Source organism: Dermacentor albipictus, chromosome 7 (genome assembly GCF_038994185.2).
Source record: "Dermacentor albipictus isolate Rhodes 1998 colony chromosome 7, USDA_Dalb.pri_finalv2, whole genome shotgun sequence".
NCBI lineage: Eukaryota > Metazoa > Arthropoda > Arachnida > Ixodida > Ixodidae > Dermacentor > Dermacentor albipictus.
In genome coordinates, this window is record NC_091827.1 from 118485801 (window position 1) to 118502596 (window position 16796).

At 43.8% G+C, this 16796-nt stretch overlaps 1 protein-coding gene across 1 annotated transcript; it reads right to left on the reverse strand.

The window, feature by feature from the left end:
• Nucleotides 1–1272: 1272 nt before the first annotated feature.
• On the reverse strand, nucleotides 1273–16015 carry LOC135909565 (cystatin-2-like). Its single transcript, XM_065441541.2, has 3 exons — nucleotides 15718–16015; nucleotides 4838–4945; nucleotides 1273–1620 (listed from the first exon to the last, which is right to left on the reverse strand). The coding sequence occupies exons 1-3, from the start codon at nucleotides 15916–15918 to the stop codon at nucleotides 1540–1542; spliced, it is 390 nt and encodes a 129-aa protein (XP_065297613.2). The 5' UTR covers nucleotides 15919–16015; the 3' UTR covers nucleotides 1273–1539.
• Between the last annotated feature and the right edge of the window lie 781 nt (nucleotides 16016–16796).

Consider the following 16796-nt stretch of genomic DNA (forward strand, 5'->3'; position numbering starts at 1 on the left):
CTAACAATCTATCCTTTATGCGTCCACCTAGACTACATTTCTAGCAAGTTTAACTGGACGCTTGGTTATCCACGTCGGAATTTTCACTCTGCACCACGTTCTCCTAAACTTTCTCGTTATGGAACACCCATCATACTGAAACTGGAATACGCCTCAATTTACAATACAATTTGAGTCATTATCAGCTCACCCTCATTAACACACTTGAATGTATTCAGAATAGCACCGCTCGTTTCATCCTTGCTAATTATTCACATCATGCTAGTGTGGCGCCGATGAATATCAGTTTAAATCTTGCAGATCTTTCAGTGCGTCGTAAGTGGTACCGTCATTGCCTTTTCCATAAAGTTTACCATTATAAGCCCGTTTTGAAAGAAGCTATCTTTTATCCACCCACCTACACTTCATCCAGGTTATATCACAAATATAAAGTAGAAGTACCTGCCTTCCATAGGAATATGTTTAGCGATTCTTTCATTCCTATTACAAGCTTTGACTGCAACCAACGTGGTTGCACCATCGCTCTTATCCCATACCCTGACGAATTCAAATTTGCTGTTTACAGTGCTTTTTCCTTGAAGCAATGCAACCCGCCGTGGTTGCTTTGTGGCTATTGTTTTGGACTGCTAAGCACAAGGTCGCGGGCTGGAATGCCAGCCACGGTGGCCGAATTTCGATGGGAACAAATTCGAACGTGACCATGAACTTAGATGTAGGTGCACGGTAAAAAACCCCTGCTGGTCCAAATTTCTGGAGTCTCTCGCTACGGCATGCCTCAAAATCATAACGTGGTCTTGGAACGTAAAACCGATAACTCTATAAAGCTTTTATTTGAACCAATACATGCGTATTTTGTTTTCTCGCACTCTCGCCATCTGTCCTTGAGAGTATTTGAAACAAATAAATTAAAGGAAGGAGCACACCTGCAGTTTTTTACCGCGGAACGTTTTCGTCGTTTCGGAGTACAGGCAGTAGTGACGCTAGTAGAGAACTCTGGAGACTTCTTGGGAGGACTCACGCGCAGGCATTCCCCGTAGGAAAGACCGGCAGGTGGAAAACGCCCGCTCCATGGGACTGTTGGGCATGTGCTTGTTATTGTAGTTTTTTCCTTGCTGCTGTATCATTTTGTACGTGCCAAGCAACTACATAGTGTAAGAGGACATTCCCAACAGCCACACGCATATATATATATATATATATATATATATATATATATATATATATATATATATATATATATATATATATGAACTGTACACGATGCCTACCTAGTGAAATAAAAGTAAAACATTATTCTTTATTCGTGCACTGCAATCAACTGTTATAAAATTGACAATATGTCTCACCTACATTAAGGATATTTATTTTCATTACGTCGTTGCACAATTTCCCTTTCGTAACTTGTTCACACCACACAACAATAATTACTTGGCATTACGTAATCATAAGTAACCGTATACACATCTATGACCAGCTCTTTTCATGAAAGATTGATAATTTTGTAGCTTTCTGTTGCAGGCTTCACGACAAGATCTTAATTCAAGCGCAGTTCAGGGAAGTGAGGGTTCGGACATGTTCCCAGGGCCTCTCGTAGACTACGGCCGTGCAGGTTGCCTTTGCCTGTAATGAAAAACCATAGATATGCAATAATTTATTATTTAGATAATGCCAAAGGGAAAAGAAGCTACGGAGACTTATCTCAGAGACTAGCTGTAGCGAACATCATATAATGCGGCGTCAACAAAATGCAATGGCGTGCTTACAATTTGCAAGCGCAAGTTGAAATGAAGCGGCAATGAACAGTGAAGTCACGTCATGGAGCAGTCAAGGTTGGTGAGTATATTTAGCATTTTAATGAACGAGTGTTTCATGTAGACCAAACAGCGCACCAATAGCACAGTGGTGAAGGATTAGATTTGAAGGATACGAAAAGTGTTACATGGTTCTCGAATAAATGGTCGGCTGCTGGGTGTTTAACATTGTTCTGGCTCTATCACTGGTGCCTTCAAGACAGGCTCAATAGGTTACTACTCAAATTCCGTGGTATTTTTGAGTATCTCTGTTTCACTTCTTGTGCAGCGAAATGCGAAATTACAGGCAGACAGATGTAACCATGTATATCATGTTTCTGCAGGATTTTATGGCACCATTAACCGATATTCGGTGCCAGTGAGATTTGAGTCCAACAGGCTGCGATTGTTGCGGGTTCTTACTGGTTTGCAGAGTGCACGCATACAGAAATGTGGGGTGAAAATTACTTAAGCAACGGGATTCTTCGATTAAAATACCCCTACAAAGAACGACCAGTATAAGCATGTTGCAATTTTGCTCTATCAAACAAACGGTCCAGTCAAACTGCTACACAAAAAAGCAGTTTACAGTTTTTTTTTGCACAGGTTCAGGCTATATTTCTGTAGAATGATCAGTTAACTGCAAGATTTACAGCGTCTTGCATCGTTTTGTTCACAATCTGAAAGTATGTCAGCGTGATTTTACAAGGTGTCTGGCGAGGCACAGCAGCTTGACAGCATATACACGATTTGCAATACTGTATTAAATGAGTAAGTGGAACATTTTCAACTGGCGCAGATCATAGCTAGTTCCGCCATGTAATGCAAGCAATACTAAAGGTGTCAGAAAAAATTGCTGGATTTCAACATGCGAGAGCGAAATTGTTTGTACGCATGCTGATTTCCCACATTTCATTGAACTATGCTACGGTAGTATTTACAATCTGCTCCAATTCTCCTGAGGCAAAATCAACTTCCCCTGCGAAATTTTTTGACTTGAAATATTATTTAACACTCATATACATATTTCGCAGGTTGTTGGAATATGGCTATCATCTTCATCCGAGAGCTAGGTCGCCATCCTTATTTGCACGCTGTTCTTGGAGCTTCTTTCATCTCCGGTCTCTCAAACTTCTATATTTGCGGAATTCGCCAAACCAAGATGAAAAGCTGCGAAGTGCACGAGATAACTTGATATATTCGGGTGCTTCAGTCTGTAGAAACAAAAAAGTGCCTAAAGCATGCATGTTTTTACAGGGGGAACTGCGTTACAAATTCAACAGTGTCGAAAGAAAAGAATGCTGCTCCGAACATTCATTTCGTTTCCGCACAATCTCCGTGACGGTACGCAGAGTGAATAATAACTTCAGAACCCAGAAAATCGTATCGGCTGCAAAATGGCTCTGCATAGTCGTGTGTTATGGATTTCATGTTTAAAAGTACTTGAGAATTGTTCATAGAAATAAATACAACTTCAAAGCCTAGAGAAGCGTATCGGATGCAAGAAGAACTCCGCATAGTCCTGTGTTTTGAACTCCAGGTTTATGAGTGCTTGAGCATTGTTTACCATACCATAGCTGATTATGTCAAGATGCTCAATTATGAATACAATAGTCATTACCAGAAAAAAAATCCACGTTGTCATTTAGCGATACCTTAGAATGAATGCATAAAATATTGAAGGGCGTATTTGACCTCACAGACTGACTTTAACTACAATACTTTAACTTTAACTGCCACTACAATACTACAAGACTTTCTCTCTAGATAATTTTTATGCTGCGAAAACGTGTAATATGCACCCATGTAGCATATGTGCGCATCACAGTGCCGGTGAATACTTACGTTTGTCTGAAAAGAGCATGCATCTCATTACCCTGATGCTTTAGTCTACTTGGGTAGCTGGGACTCTGTAGATACCTCGCCCAGAGAGCCATTTGTTTTGTCTGTTTTTTGTCTGATTTTCATAGTACCTGACCAAAAATGAAGTAAAACTGTATGGTGAAGATGTACAACGGTGCATGTACATCATTATGGCATGTGCGCGTGTGTTAGAAGCGTCTGGAAAGCATTATTCATGAAACCCATGTTCTTTCTGTGCTATGGACAGGGACCATTACGTTTACAACAACAGAAAAACATGCATAGTTTCTTTTTGCCATGTAAGTGCACTCGTATGTATAGGTGGCGAATATGTATATTTAAAGCTTTTGTATTGGCTGCTTGACTTGTAGAACCCCGCTGGGAAATGCCAGATTTCCGTCTAATGACAAAATATTATATTAATAAAATGCTTTCTTTTTCTGAAAACGTTAAAAGCAATTACCCAGAATGCTTAACGGACAAAAGTGATAAAGTATAAGTTTATACATTTCTAGTATGTTATATCAACGCTTGCTGAACATTATATCGTGACCCGTCATATTGATAACGCCCTGCCACATTGTTTCTACAAGCGATGTTTTGATTGTGTTGCGTGAACATAAACGGCAGCAAATAATTGCAGTCCTTCAAGTCCATAGGCCGTTCAAATCAAATTTCACACTATTCTTATGACCCATGTCAAATGGTTTCTTCCAACTGAAGAGCAATATCAATGCGACTCGGTGCGGGTGGCTTTCTCCGTGTCGGTGAACGCAGAGTTGTTGGGTAGAAAGATATAATTGTGTGCCTTATGTATGACTCTCATTTAGTGCGCAAAGGAAAATGTGCTGTCCCACGGTCGAAAAGATTTACAACCATCGCCTTAAGAAAAGCAATTCTTGAATCATGGCGCCAGCGAACAACGGCTCTAACAGATGCAAAGCATTGCTGAAAAACAGGGGCACTGAATGAAAAACTACCTCCATTGTCACACTCTTTCCTGTTAGTCACACAAATTCTCTTCGCATGTGTTATTGCATTCTGCTTAGCTTTTCTACCCTTTTTGCTCTCCTGGCCCCCGTCCTGTAATTGCCCGCAGGACAGTTACTTTGGTTAAAGTGTCTTCCTTTTTTTCTTAACTTGTGTCTTGAGAAACTGGTGAAGAGAAATTTAATAATTCTTACCTGATTATCCTTCGGTGGGCAACGTTCAGCGTTGTACTCAACTTCCCCTATTGTGCAATCGGATCCGGCAATGGTGAAGGTTATGCGGTAGTTGATGCCAGCAACCACCTGCAAATATTTGACCAGACAAAAATTTCGTTTTCTATTTTATTTTTTATTTATACAAGCATCTCAAGCGCCACAAGAGCAGTATTTTAGCGGATGGTCAGCATGATGTGCTCTCTGCCTACTCGACGCTGTCAGTAAAGCTGAAACAGCACGCAGTTTGTACTCCCCTTCTGTCGCATGCTTCGAATGTATAGTTAGTACTCTGAATGAACTTCCTGGTGGAGGAATGCCTCTGGGAATGCGTGGTGTCGCACCTAAGGCTAACTTTGTTTGCTCAAGGGTAACTTTGTTTGTTTGTAACTTCAAGCCTGCAGATTTCTACTGTTATTTTTCTCGTGTCCACTTATTGTTTTTACCCCCAGCACAGTCATTGCATCAAAAATGTCTGACAAAATTTATTGGAAACATCGAAGCTGTGTAGTCCTAGTGCGATCAATGTATACGTTAACGTAGGCTGTGCAGATATTCGTTTTTTTTATTTCAACCTATACAGCATTTCCATTATTGCGTGGCATTGTGAAGTCCCCATTGTGAAGTCCCGCAAAACATGTGTTTCCTACTAGGTTCTTAGTCAAGTCCTGCATAACGTCCTCCGTATAAGCGGTATGTTCCCAGTTCCGCCTAGACCACCGCCGTAAGCGTTATTTCAAGCGAGATCACGCGTGATCAAATGCGACCAACTCGGTGCTCACAGCTGTATACGGACAATAAGCAAACGCAACGTTTATACGCATCCCTCCAAATTTGGTGCCAAAAAAGCGCGTAGAAGCATTGAGTGTTACAAAGAAAAAACGGCAAGCAGTTAGGGAGGTGCTGTCAGAGGAGAAATAAAGCGAACGTCAAAAGGAGAGGACATATTTAGTAAAGAAGAAGTTGTTGCCTTGGTGCGAAAGGTTTGGTGGCCGAAGAGGAGCGGCCACCAAACTGTGCGGCCAAACCAAAGGCTGTACGGCCGGGAAAGAGCAAAAACAGAGCATGACCCGGCAGACGATCATGTTCTTTTCGGTGTCAATTATCGTCATTTCTTTGTACGAGCGAGGTTATGCGAATGTGTTTGCGTTGTAAAGTCATCAGACCATGTGGACGAACGCTCTCGGTGATCTAAGTGACGTTCAATTCCACCAATATTACCGGTAAACTCGTGGGAGTCCGATGGCCGCAGGGCGATCAGCGGCGGCGCGCCACATGTGCGCTGGATTGTCGGACCGGCAGAGCTGCGATCCAGTGTCGATTCTGCAGAATGACTTTTGCTTCCCATACTATTATAGGCTTAAGTTATAGCATTGCATTATTATAAGCCAGCAGACAACGAATCTTTGTGATTTAAACATCTGAACGTGTATTTCAAATAACGAAACGCCCATTGAAGTTTTGTCGTATGCACTCGCGATAACTGCAGGCGCAGGTCCGTTCTGGTTTCCTCAATTTGCAACGTTAATAGAAATGTTATTTTGGGGGGGTAGCCAGGTGTCCCTTCGCTGAAGTTCCATGCGCGGATATTCATAAAAGCTTGTGTTCTATTGCGGCGATAGTCATCGCGTGTAGCGTTCTAATCACAAACTATTCCACTTTTTTTATTCTCTTTGTGGACATTGCGAAATGGGTTCACTGGATTTCGTAGTTCAAGTTTCTCAAACGATGCCCATATTTTGGGCAATTTTCTGGTGTGTTGCGCAATTTACTCTGCGGTATATGTGGATTCCCGTAGGTTTCTTGAATTCCTCTGCAATGCCTCGAGCTACTGGAATTGAAAGCCCAATTTTGGTCGAAGCTTCCTTGAAGCAAAAAATAATTATTTAACGCCCACGACGCAGCAGTACCGAAGCGTGAGTTTGCACTAAAAGCAGAACTTCCCACAATATCTCTTGGAGGTCAACATTACAGTTGTTGTTCCTCCTGCTCCTCATCATCATCAGCTCATTTTATGCCAACTGCAGAACAAAGGCCCCTCTCTGCGATGTCCAATCACCCTCGACCTGCGCAAGCAGAATCCAACTAGCGCCCACGAATTTCCTGGTTTCATCGCCCCATTTAATCTTCTGCTGTCGTCCACTGCGCTTCCTTTCTCATGATACCCATTCTGTAACCCAAATCGTCCAGCAGTTCTCTAACCTGCTCATTACGTGACCTGCCCAGTTTCATTCTTTTCTCTCATTTCAATGAGGATATCGGCTATATCCGATTGGTCTCAGATACAAACAGCTCTCATTCTGTCTTTGAACATTACACCTAGCATTCTTCGTTCCATTGCTCTTTGCGCGGTCCTCAACTCATTCGGAAGCTTCTTTCTCAGTCTCCAAGTAACTGGCCCATATGTCAGCACCGATAAAATGCACTGATTGAACCCCTTCCTTATCAATGACAATGGAAAGCTTCCAGTCAGGAGCTGACAATGTCGGCCCTATGCGATCCAAGCCATTTTTATTGTTTTATGAATTTCCTTGTCATGATCAGGGTTGTCTGTGGTTATTTTACCTAGGTAAACGTTCTCCTTCACCGTTCGTAGACTCTAGAGGCTCACTAGCAATCCTGAACTCTCATTCCCTTGCCCGGCTTTTCATGATTATCTTTGTTTTCTGCATATTAATATTCAAACCCACTCTTACACTCTCTCTGTTAAATGTCCTCAATCATTTGTTACAACTCGTCTGCAGTGTTGCTGAATCGAACGTCATCGGCAAACCGAAGGTTGCTGAGATGTTCGCCGTCGATCTTTGCTCCTAGGCCTCCCAATTTTAACAGCTTAAATATTTTTTATAAGCGTGCAGTGAATAGCATTGGAGAGATTCTGCCCTCTCTCTGATACCTCCCTTTATAGGCATATTCCTTCTTTTCTTGTCTAGAATCAGGGTAGCTGTGGAATCTCCGTTGATATTTCCCAAATTATTTACATAAGCGGTCTGTGCTCCTTAATAACGTAAAGCCTGTATTGATGCTGGCATTCTACTGAATCGAATACCTTTTCGTTATCTATGAAAGTCATATATAGAGGCTCATTGCATTCTGCGGATTTCTCGTTTATCTAATTAACGACATCCGTGTGATCCATTGTAGTGTATGCCGTCCTGAAGCCAGCCTGTTCGCTTGATTGACTAAAGTCCAGTCTTGCCCGCATTCTATTGCAGTATATTTTGGTGAATATAATATATAATATTGGAGGTAAGCTAATGGGCCTTTATATTTTTCAAATTTTTGACGTCTCCTTTTCTGTGGATCAGCATAAATGTTTGCATTCTTCCAGCTTTTGGGTCCCTTCAAGTTGATAGACGCAGTGTATAGAAAGCCGCCAGGTTTCCTAGCACTATGCCCCCTCCTTCTTTGATTAAAACAACTTTTATTCCATCCTCTCCAGCGGCTGTTCCCCGTATTGTGTCTTGTAAGACGGTCCTTACCTCATCGCTAGTTATAGGAGGAGTTTCTGTATTATGTTCATTATTGTTTCGCATAGTGTATTCCTGAGTCCTCTGGCTACTGTATAATTCTTCCGCTGCTTTTATGATACCTTCGAGAATGCTGATGATATTCTCATGCTTGCCTTTCAGTGCATACGTCTCGGTTAGTCCTATGCCAAGTTTCCTTTTCACTCATTTATGGCTGCGTCCATTTTTTACGGCTTCTTCAGTCTTTCTCACATTATAATTCCGAATATCACTTATTTTCGCTTTCCTGATCAGTTTTGACATGCGAATTCTTATCTTATCTTATCTTAAATCTTATCTCTTGAGTTAGACAATTTCATTCTTTGTCGTCTTTTCGTAAGGTTCTTTGTTACTTGGGAGAGCTTGCCCACTGGTTGCCTTGGTGCCTTACCTCCCACTTCAATTTCTTCCTCTGACGCCAGCCTCGTTACTGTTTCATTGACTACTTTTATGCCATCATGATCATCTCTGTGTCCTAAGGCTGCAGATTTGTTCGCAAGTACCAGTATAAACGTGTCTGCTTTTACTCTTACTGCTTCTAAGTTCACCTGATTTTCTTGCCCAGTTTTACTCTTTCTCTGTTCAAATTGAGGTGACTCCTAGCCCTCACTAACCAATGACCACTCCACTTTGCTCTAACTATCACTTCTACATGCTGCACTACGCTGGGATCGGCAGAAATTGTGAAATCAACGTCATTTCTTGTTTCACCATTACAGCTTTTTCAGGTCCTATTGCTGTTGCTACGTTTCCTAAAAAAGGTGTTCATTGTTTTCAGCTTATTCCTTTCTGCGAATTCTACCAGCATGTCCCCTCTAGCCTTTATAGAATTCACGCTGTAGTTGCCAATTTCCTGTTCACCCGCCTGCTTTTCCCCCACTTTTGCATTGAAGTCAACCATTACTACTGTTTACTAAGTTTGCACTTTTCTCATTCTAATTCAACACTTCATCAAACTGATCTACTTCTTGATCGTCGTGAATGGATGTTGGAGTGTAGGCTTCTACTTCCTTTAATCTATATCTATTGGTATGTTTGATTACGACGATTGGTACACTCTCGTTAATGCTGTATAATTTGTCAATGTTGCCCGCTATGTCCTTATGAATTAGGAATCCTACTCCGCCTTGCTTCTTATCAGACAGATATCTATAGCACATGGCATGGCCGTTATTGCCCATAGTCAAACCTAAAAAAACTGGACGCCTAGATGGTCCGTCGTCATCTTCGCGCCTTTCAGCTGAGATCAGATTTATAAGGCTGGCACGTGCTCTTGAAGGAAGAGGGAATAAAGTTAGGCAGACAGAAAGGTTAGTGAGTGTAAATGCAAGCGACCTATTCCGTACTGGGTAAATGTTACAAGAGGGAATGAAAGGAAACCGGAGAGCCGAGCGCTGAATTGAAAAGGAAAAGAATCTGTGCGCATCACTGCGATGCAGTGCACTGCAGCAACAGCCCGCATGTCTAAGAGCAAGCCACCGCAAGGGTCCCGAGCACACTCTAGACAATGGTTCCCTCCCTCAACAAAGTGCATATAAAGGCAGTCGAGTTTCTTTTTCTAGTAACACCACAACGAGGGTAGTCACATAAGAGAACTCGGATTGTTATCTCGCAGCTTCGGAAGTTTATGGTTAACACTGAGACCTCTTTTGTACAAGATGACTACTGTATTGAATACCTTGAATAATCTTTTATAACTATTGACCAAAACATAGCGCTAAGCTGAAGCTGTTTCTTGGATTCGCTAGCCTTGAATGGAATTTCTTTTCGCTTCTAGTTTCGACGATTAACTAGAGGTCCAGGAGTCCCATGAGGACAAATACTTCTGAAGAAATACAAATGCTATCTGATGTGGTTGTGATAACGAAGCAATTAGGTCAAAATGATATACACATTTCAAGAGCTTTTTTTCGGTCATTCGCAAAGCATACAGAAAAATACACTTGCATCTCTCTACGTTCCCCCAAACACTGGAAAAATTGGAGGACGCTTAAGCTTCGCCTTCAAGAGGCGAAGCTTAAGCTTTGTCTTACACCCGCCAAGGGGTGTAAGGCAAAGCGCTATGGCGCAGGGATCACTTACGAGGCGCCCCGCATCGGACTTTGCGCCCACCTATCACACGGAGAGCGTCGAGCAACGCAGCGTCCGGCGCGGCAACGAAACGTGCGCCTGAGCAAACGGAACGAACCAAAGAACTCGGTGTCTCGGAGGGCGAAACGATCTACGCCAGCCAAACGTCGTGATCGGCACGGGCAGAGAGATAGACAGATAGTAATCTAAAGAAAGGAACGGCGGTTCATTCTGCAACCCGCGTGGGAGCACGGCGAAGCGTCGTCAGGGGAGAGGAAGTCGGGGCCGCAACGCGCCTGGCACCGGTCCGCGCACAGCAAGGCCCAATGCGCGCATGGCGCGCCACCTGTCGGGGCAGCGCCGTACATTGAGAGGAGGGGGTCTTCTGTGTTTGCCGCAAGATCGCTCTGCGTGTGCGGTAAGCGCAGAAGAAATGTAGCGGAAACGTACTTCGCTACTCGTGTAAATGCGACTTCTGTAAGTTACGTGCTCATAATTACCGATATACACCGCAGTATAACTTTCTACGGCACGTTTTTAAGGCAACACCGCGTTCACTAGAAGCGCGTTTGTACCGCTTTCAAGCATCGAACTCGTGGCTGAGTGGTAGCGTCTCCGTCTCACACTCCGGAGACCCTGGTTCGATTCCCACCCAGCCCATCTTGGAAGTTGCTTTTTATTTATGAAGTGCCTGCCGTGATTTATCGCTCACGGTCAACGCCGCGGACGCCGACACCGACGCCGACGACACCGGCATTTCTGCGACACGAGCAACATAACGCTATCACGTTAATATGCATACGAAATGTACAGGGTCGTTCAAAATATGTGCGAACGAGGCGTAGCGTGGCCGCGCTCCGCGGATCGTCAGCGCATCCGGCGCGGTCGCGCATCGAAGCAATGTCGCGCAGGCGCACAGGAGTCTGGAGGCGGTGCTTCGTGTCGTCTGCTACAGTGCTGAAGCGCACCTTGCTTGCTTTGCTGGGAAGCGCGCCAACTCTGCGCTGGCAGCGTCCAGACGTGGTGCCGAGATGGCACTGTCGCATTTTACTGATTGCAGGGCGTTGTTCAGTCCTATGGAAGGGTATCAACTGGCAGAGGGAGCTAGCTTGGGCACGGCAATCTCTTATCCGCTGGCACGGCTGATAAGCTGCTGCAAATAAGTGCCAAGCTAAGCGACTGCTCTGTACTAGTGAATCATTCTCCGATGATTCTCGGATCTACACTAGAGCTGAGAAATTTGAAACAACGCCTGCATTTAACCGAGAACGCTGCATTGCAAACACACGCTGCGGAGTTGCCGTATGTGGAACCAACAACAACGCGCTGAAGTCAGCAAAATGCGACAATGCCATCTGCATGTCAGGGCGCTGCCAGCACACAGGTGCGCTTCCCAGCAAAGCAAGCATGGTGCGCTTCCGCGCGGTAGCAGACGACACGATGCACCGCCTCCAGACTCCTGTGCGCCTGCGCCACGTTTCGATGCGCGACCGCTCCGGATGCGCTGACGCTCCGCGGAGCGCGGCCACCCTTCGCCGTGTTCGCACATATTTTGAACGACCCTGTACCTGGCTCCCAGAACAGTTTTTCAATTCAAACACGTATATTTTCTTGCAGAACTTTCATTCTTTATTTTTTCATGCTAGTGATGGAGAGCTGTCTTTTCAGCAGCTGCGAGCACTTCGCTGTCTTATTCGATGACTTATCTAAACAAAATGTGACCTTACACTTAAGTTTGGAACGTATGTTTGTTCTTAGCCTGATATTAACGCTGCAGCATTAAGGGCGCCATGTCGCGCAGTATCCATTGTCGGTGACCCTCGCCCTAGGTCAGCCGATGTTTCAGCAGAAATCAGTTCGAACCACGCATACCCAGCCATCCATGCCATCCATGTTGTGCAAGTTACTGAATTAGTGAAATTACTGAACTAATCTAAATTCTCAAAGTAAAATAAACAAGAAAATTTTTAAAGTACCACTTCCGCACAACGTACATGCGTGATAGCGCTGCGTTGTAATTTGAATGCACGAGAAAGCATAATGCTGTTGCTCGGAAATTGATAAGAAAAAAACCCTCTTTCCAGCGTGTCTACTATTTATAGAGTGGCCTTGGCCTACAAGAGTTGTGCGCGCTGGTGAGTGCAAATCTCAAAGGCCATAAAGCGGCGCGCTCGCTTTATCGATTCTTTGCGACACTTCCGGATGGCACTTGCCTACGCCGCTTCGTGGCGCACGAAAGAGGCCGCGTTTCTACCAGAAGGCTTGCCTTGTGCATAACATTTGCCGCCAGTATTTCGCGGTAAACATCATGGTTAGCTGAGCACCAGTTGCCGGGAAGCGGGAGGAGCAGTCAGAGATCTTTGAATGCTGTCGCGTTCCTCTCTTAAAGACCAATCTTAAGCGTCCTCCAAGTGTAGTACTTATCTGATATTTTATCTAAATTTGGTCATAAACAAAAACAAGTTTATTAGCGAGAAAGCGACGAAATGAGAGGCCTATCATTTCTTGGCCACAACCGCATGAATTTCACGCAAGCTCTTGCTTTGTGCTTGTTTCACATTTTACACGCTGTAAGCGCGAGCAATTCATATCCGCTTTTGTATTTCCTGTCGCTGATTATCTTAAACTTCGTACTGTCAGAGCTTGATATGTAAGCTGTCATTCTGTGTTAAGAACCAACAGTTAAACTACGCTGCGCACTCGGTTGTATTGCAAATAAATTATTCTCCTTTAAAAGATATGTTGTGTGTCTAAGTCTGCATGACCATCTCTGCGTGAATGTACAGAATGCTTTCAGGGTGCGTACACCGATGAAACAGACGTCGCGCTAACGAATGCTTCATAATTCACGTGGTAGGAGAAAAATGAATAGTTTTATAACTGTGCACGATAGATATAAAGAATATAACTAAGGCAGATCCAGCCACCTTATGTACACGATATCTAAATCCGAGTTCAACCCTTCCTTCGAGGTAATTGGGCATGCAAGCGTGCAGTCCATCTCACCTGCTTGCAACCACTGATTGGCACACCTTACTTTGCATGACACGCAGCACAATAGCGTCGTGCATGCTTAATGCAGCACGTCCACGGAATGTTTGGTTTATATATTGATATAACTAAAAGTAGTTTGTGCGTGAATATGGCTCGTCTTCCGCAATGTAGATTGCTTACATTCCAGATAGAAGAAAGTGCTCATCGTGGTGGCGCAGACCAGACAAAAATTACCAGCAGACACAGTGGGTAGATCCGGTTTATTCCCGGTTCATTTTGCGTCCGAGCCATTGACTTGCAAGGCTAGGAATGGAGCCGTTGTGAGCTTCCATAAGTGGTAAAATGGCACCTGGTTATAGATATTTAAATAGTTGAACGTTTATTTTGACGACAGTCGCCACGGTAAGTGGCTTCAGCCCATCGGCCCCGACTGTCGCATTCCGACAGATATGCAAGAACGCTTGTGTCATCCCTTGGTGTGCGTTAGATAAGCCATGGTGCTCACAGATAATCCGGAGGTCTCCATTACATTACTGCGTCCATCATAAGCCACGCCTTGATTGTTTTCCTCCCTTTCTACTTTTAATATCAACGCCACTGCTGATACGGCCACAGTACGTAGTCGCATCGTCACATGCGCCCGGAAGGTGAATAGGTGAACACAAGCTAGCGTGGGCAAAGCTTCGGATATTTGCAATACAATTACGGTAGGCTCACTGACGCGCCTTGCTGCTTCAAAATAAGCTCCAACGGAGCGGCGTAATAGGTGTGGTTGGAGAGCATTTTTTCTCGTGCTCACGAAAGCGATAACTGTCAATCTCATGGACAGGGTGTCCTTGTTTCGGCCAGCGGAAGTGAAAAGAAATACTTGTCGTTTTAAAAAACTTAGATTTGCCGGCAAAATCCCGTCCGCTTATTGACCGTCTAAATCTAACAGGGTGTATTGCCATTATACCGTCGAGGCAGGGCAATATTGAAGGAGGCGCAGTTGCCTATAACTGCAGGTGCTGGCGGCCAATCATTTTTCGCTGAACCTTGTGAACAAGGCTGAAAGTTTCCCACAGAAAGTCAACACTCCGGTTCAAAAACCACTGCACCAAACAATGCGGCGCAATGCGAATAAAGACAATATTGTGAAGGAAACCATTTGCCTGAAAAAACAGTTTTCGCGTAGCTCCCATGCTCCATAATCTTACGCCTTCTGGGCTTTTCGCCACACATGACGGCTCTTGAAAGCGGTAGTGGTATAGCGCTACTTATTTCAATACGTCTTTACTATGACCAACCACATAGGCATCAGGAACAGTTGCACAAACTATATGTATGCCACAGACGACCATCAACGGTGAAAACTCGACATAAAACGACAGCTTCGGAAGTACAAACAGCTATGCGAGTCCTCTGTCAGAGCTGTGATGTGGTGTAGTGGTTAGGGTGTTTGGCTGTCCCCCGATTTACCCGGCATCGATTCCCACGGTGTCCTTTCTTGTGTAATGTGTCTTACCATATTTGTGCGGTGAGTGTTACCAATTTTCTATAATGTGTCTTTAAGCAATATGTATGAAACTGTGCGCAAAACGACTGCTGGCGGCACCTGTCTATAAAAAAGAAAATATGTTTTAATAAAAAATACCCATTGAGCAGCACAAACCTAAAGCCCTTAGTAAGCTGGCCATATTTGATCGGAAATGCCGTATAAAGAGTTGACGCTATGAGTTCCATTTTCCAAGCGGTTGTTATCTGCAATGGATCGCGTCATTTAAAGGCGGACTGCGTATACGAGGGACGTACAAAATAGGCAGCATACGCAGTAGTTCCGCTTGGAGTTGAGCCATTTGTGTGCGTAGAAATTTTGTTCTACTTTTCGAAGTATGTGCGTTGTTTTAGGCCGGTATTGACTAGGAGTATACATACAGTATTAGATGGCAGAACAACCGTCATAACTATGTTAATCTCTAAAATGGGTAATGTCTCACTACATTAGTTTACAAACGCAGCACTCAATGAATTGTAGTACTGGCAGGACATAGTACTGAATGATCTCTATGAATGCAGGTATAATATAAAAATACACATTGAACGCTAACAGTTACAATTTATTCAATTTAAGGTTCCGAAATATAACTGAACTGCAGCATATCTTTTATCAAAAAGACTAAGTTAGTCTATGTGAGCTCTCGCGTCCATCAATACCATTTTGGGAGAAATGGATTAAAATATTTTTTTTAAGTTGCACAGTAAAGCAATAAACTTTACATCCAGGTTTATATATCGAAACTCATTGCGTACCTGAGTCTCCACCTTTGTGAGCTCGAGAACTGTGTCGTACTTTTGCAGACCTTCGATGCGCTGCGCCACAGCGAAATGGGCCAGTTCTTTGTACTTCGGGCTCGATGAGGGTTGCTTCGTCGTCCAGCCTCCGGGAATGGCGAGGGTGACAGCGAAAAGCGCTGTTAGGAGGACTGCAATCATACCTGCGCTCTGAGACATGGCTGTTTTCTTTCGCAGAGTTTCAGAAGGCAAAAATGCGTGGACGATTGGCGTTCTCGTTTCTGGCGACGGCAGCTCTGGTTTGAGCACGGCCCCTTCGTCTTTTTTATCATCAACCGCGACGCGTCAGCTTGTGTAAAGAGCAAGAAAATACCAACGGTTACCATGCCACGATAAGCTAAGAGATAAGCTGACAGGAAGTGCAATATGGCCTCAAAAGAAAATAAAAAATAAAAAAGGAGAAGATAGTGCCTCGCAGATAAGAGCCTTGGAGGTATTATCACTAGACGATATGCGCAGTGTTCGGCTTTCTATGGACAGCCCTGAGAGGTTTTAGTTTCATGCTGCCGTTTTTTTGCATTGACATTGCTCTGTAATGTGTGACCGTACTGATGGCTTTGACATTTGCAGCAGAATAACGCCCTGTTTTCACTACTGGAGAACAAAAACATTGGCGGTTGACGACGTCACGCTCTACAGCTACCTACGAATATTACGGAGATATTCGAGCGACAAGAGCTTCAAATTCAACAAAATACAGAAAGGATAGCAAAGAATCATATAGGTTTTAAACAATGATAACGCTCTGCGGAGTACTTTGTTTACGGCGATTGTTATGCTGTCATGGAGCGGTTTCCCCCCCAGTGTTGCCATTACATTAAACATTACATTACATTAATTAAACATTGTTCAAGTAAAATTATAAACCACATTTCTCCCTCAGTTATTTTTGGAATGAAACCAGCTACGAAATGGGGTTCACAAAGTTTAATTTGCCGATTTCTGTCCGCGAACTCACATTTAATGAAGGTGAACATGATGAACATTTAGCTCTTTATTGACGGTGAACCCAATCTCTCAACTTCGATTGCACATTA

What these genes read in the sequence shown, in the direction of transcription:
- LOC135909565 (XM_065441541.2), bottom strand. Translation starts at nt 15,918, where the DNA reads ATGTCTCAGAGCGCAGGTATGATTGCAGTCCTCCTAACAGCGCTTTTC. An exon ending in TCACAAAGGTGGAGACTCAG is followed by an intron (nt 4,946 to 15,717) that starts GTACGCAATGAG and finishes AAATATTTGCAG; the next exon opens with GTGGTTGCTGGCATCAACTA. An exon ending in GCCCACCGAAGGATAATCAG is followed by an intron (nt 1,621 to 4,837) that starts GTAAGAATTATT and finishes TTTTCATTACAG; the next exon opens with GCAAAGGCAACCTGCACGGC.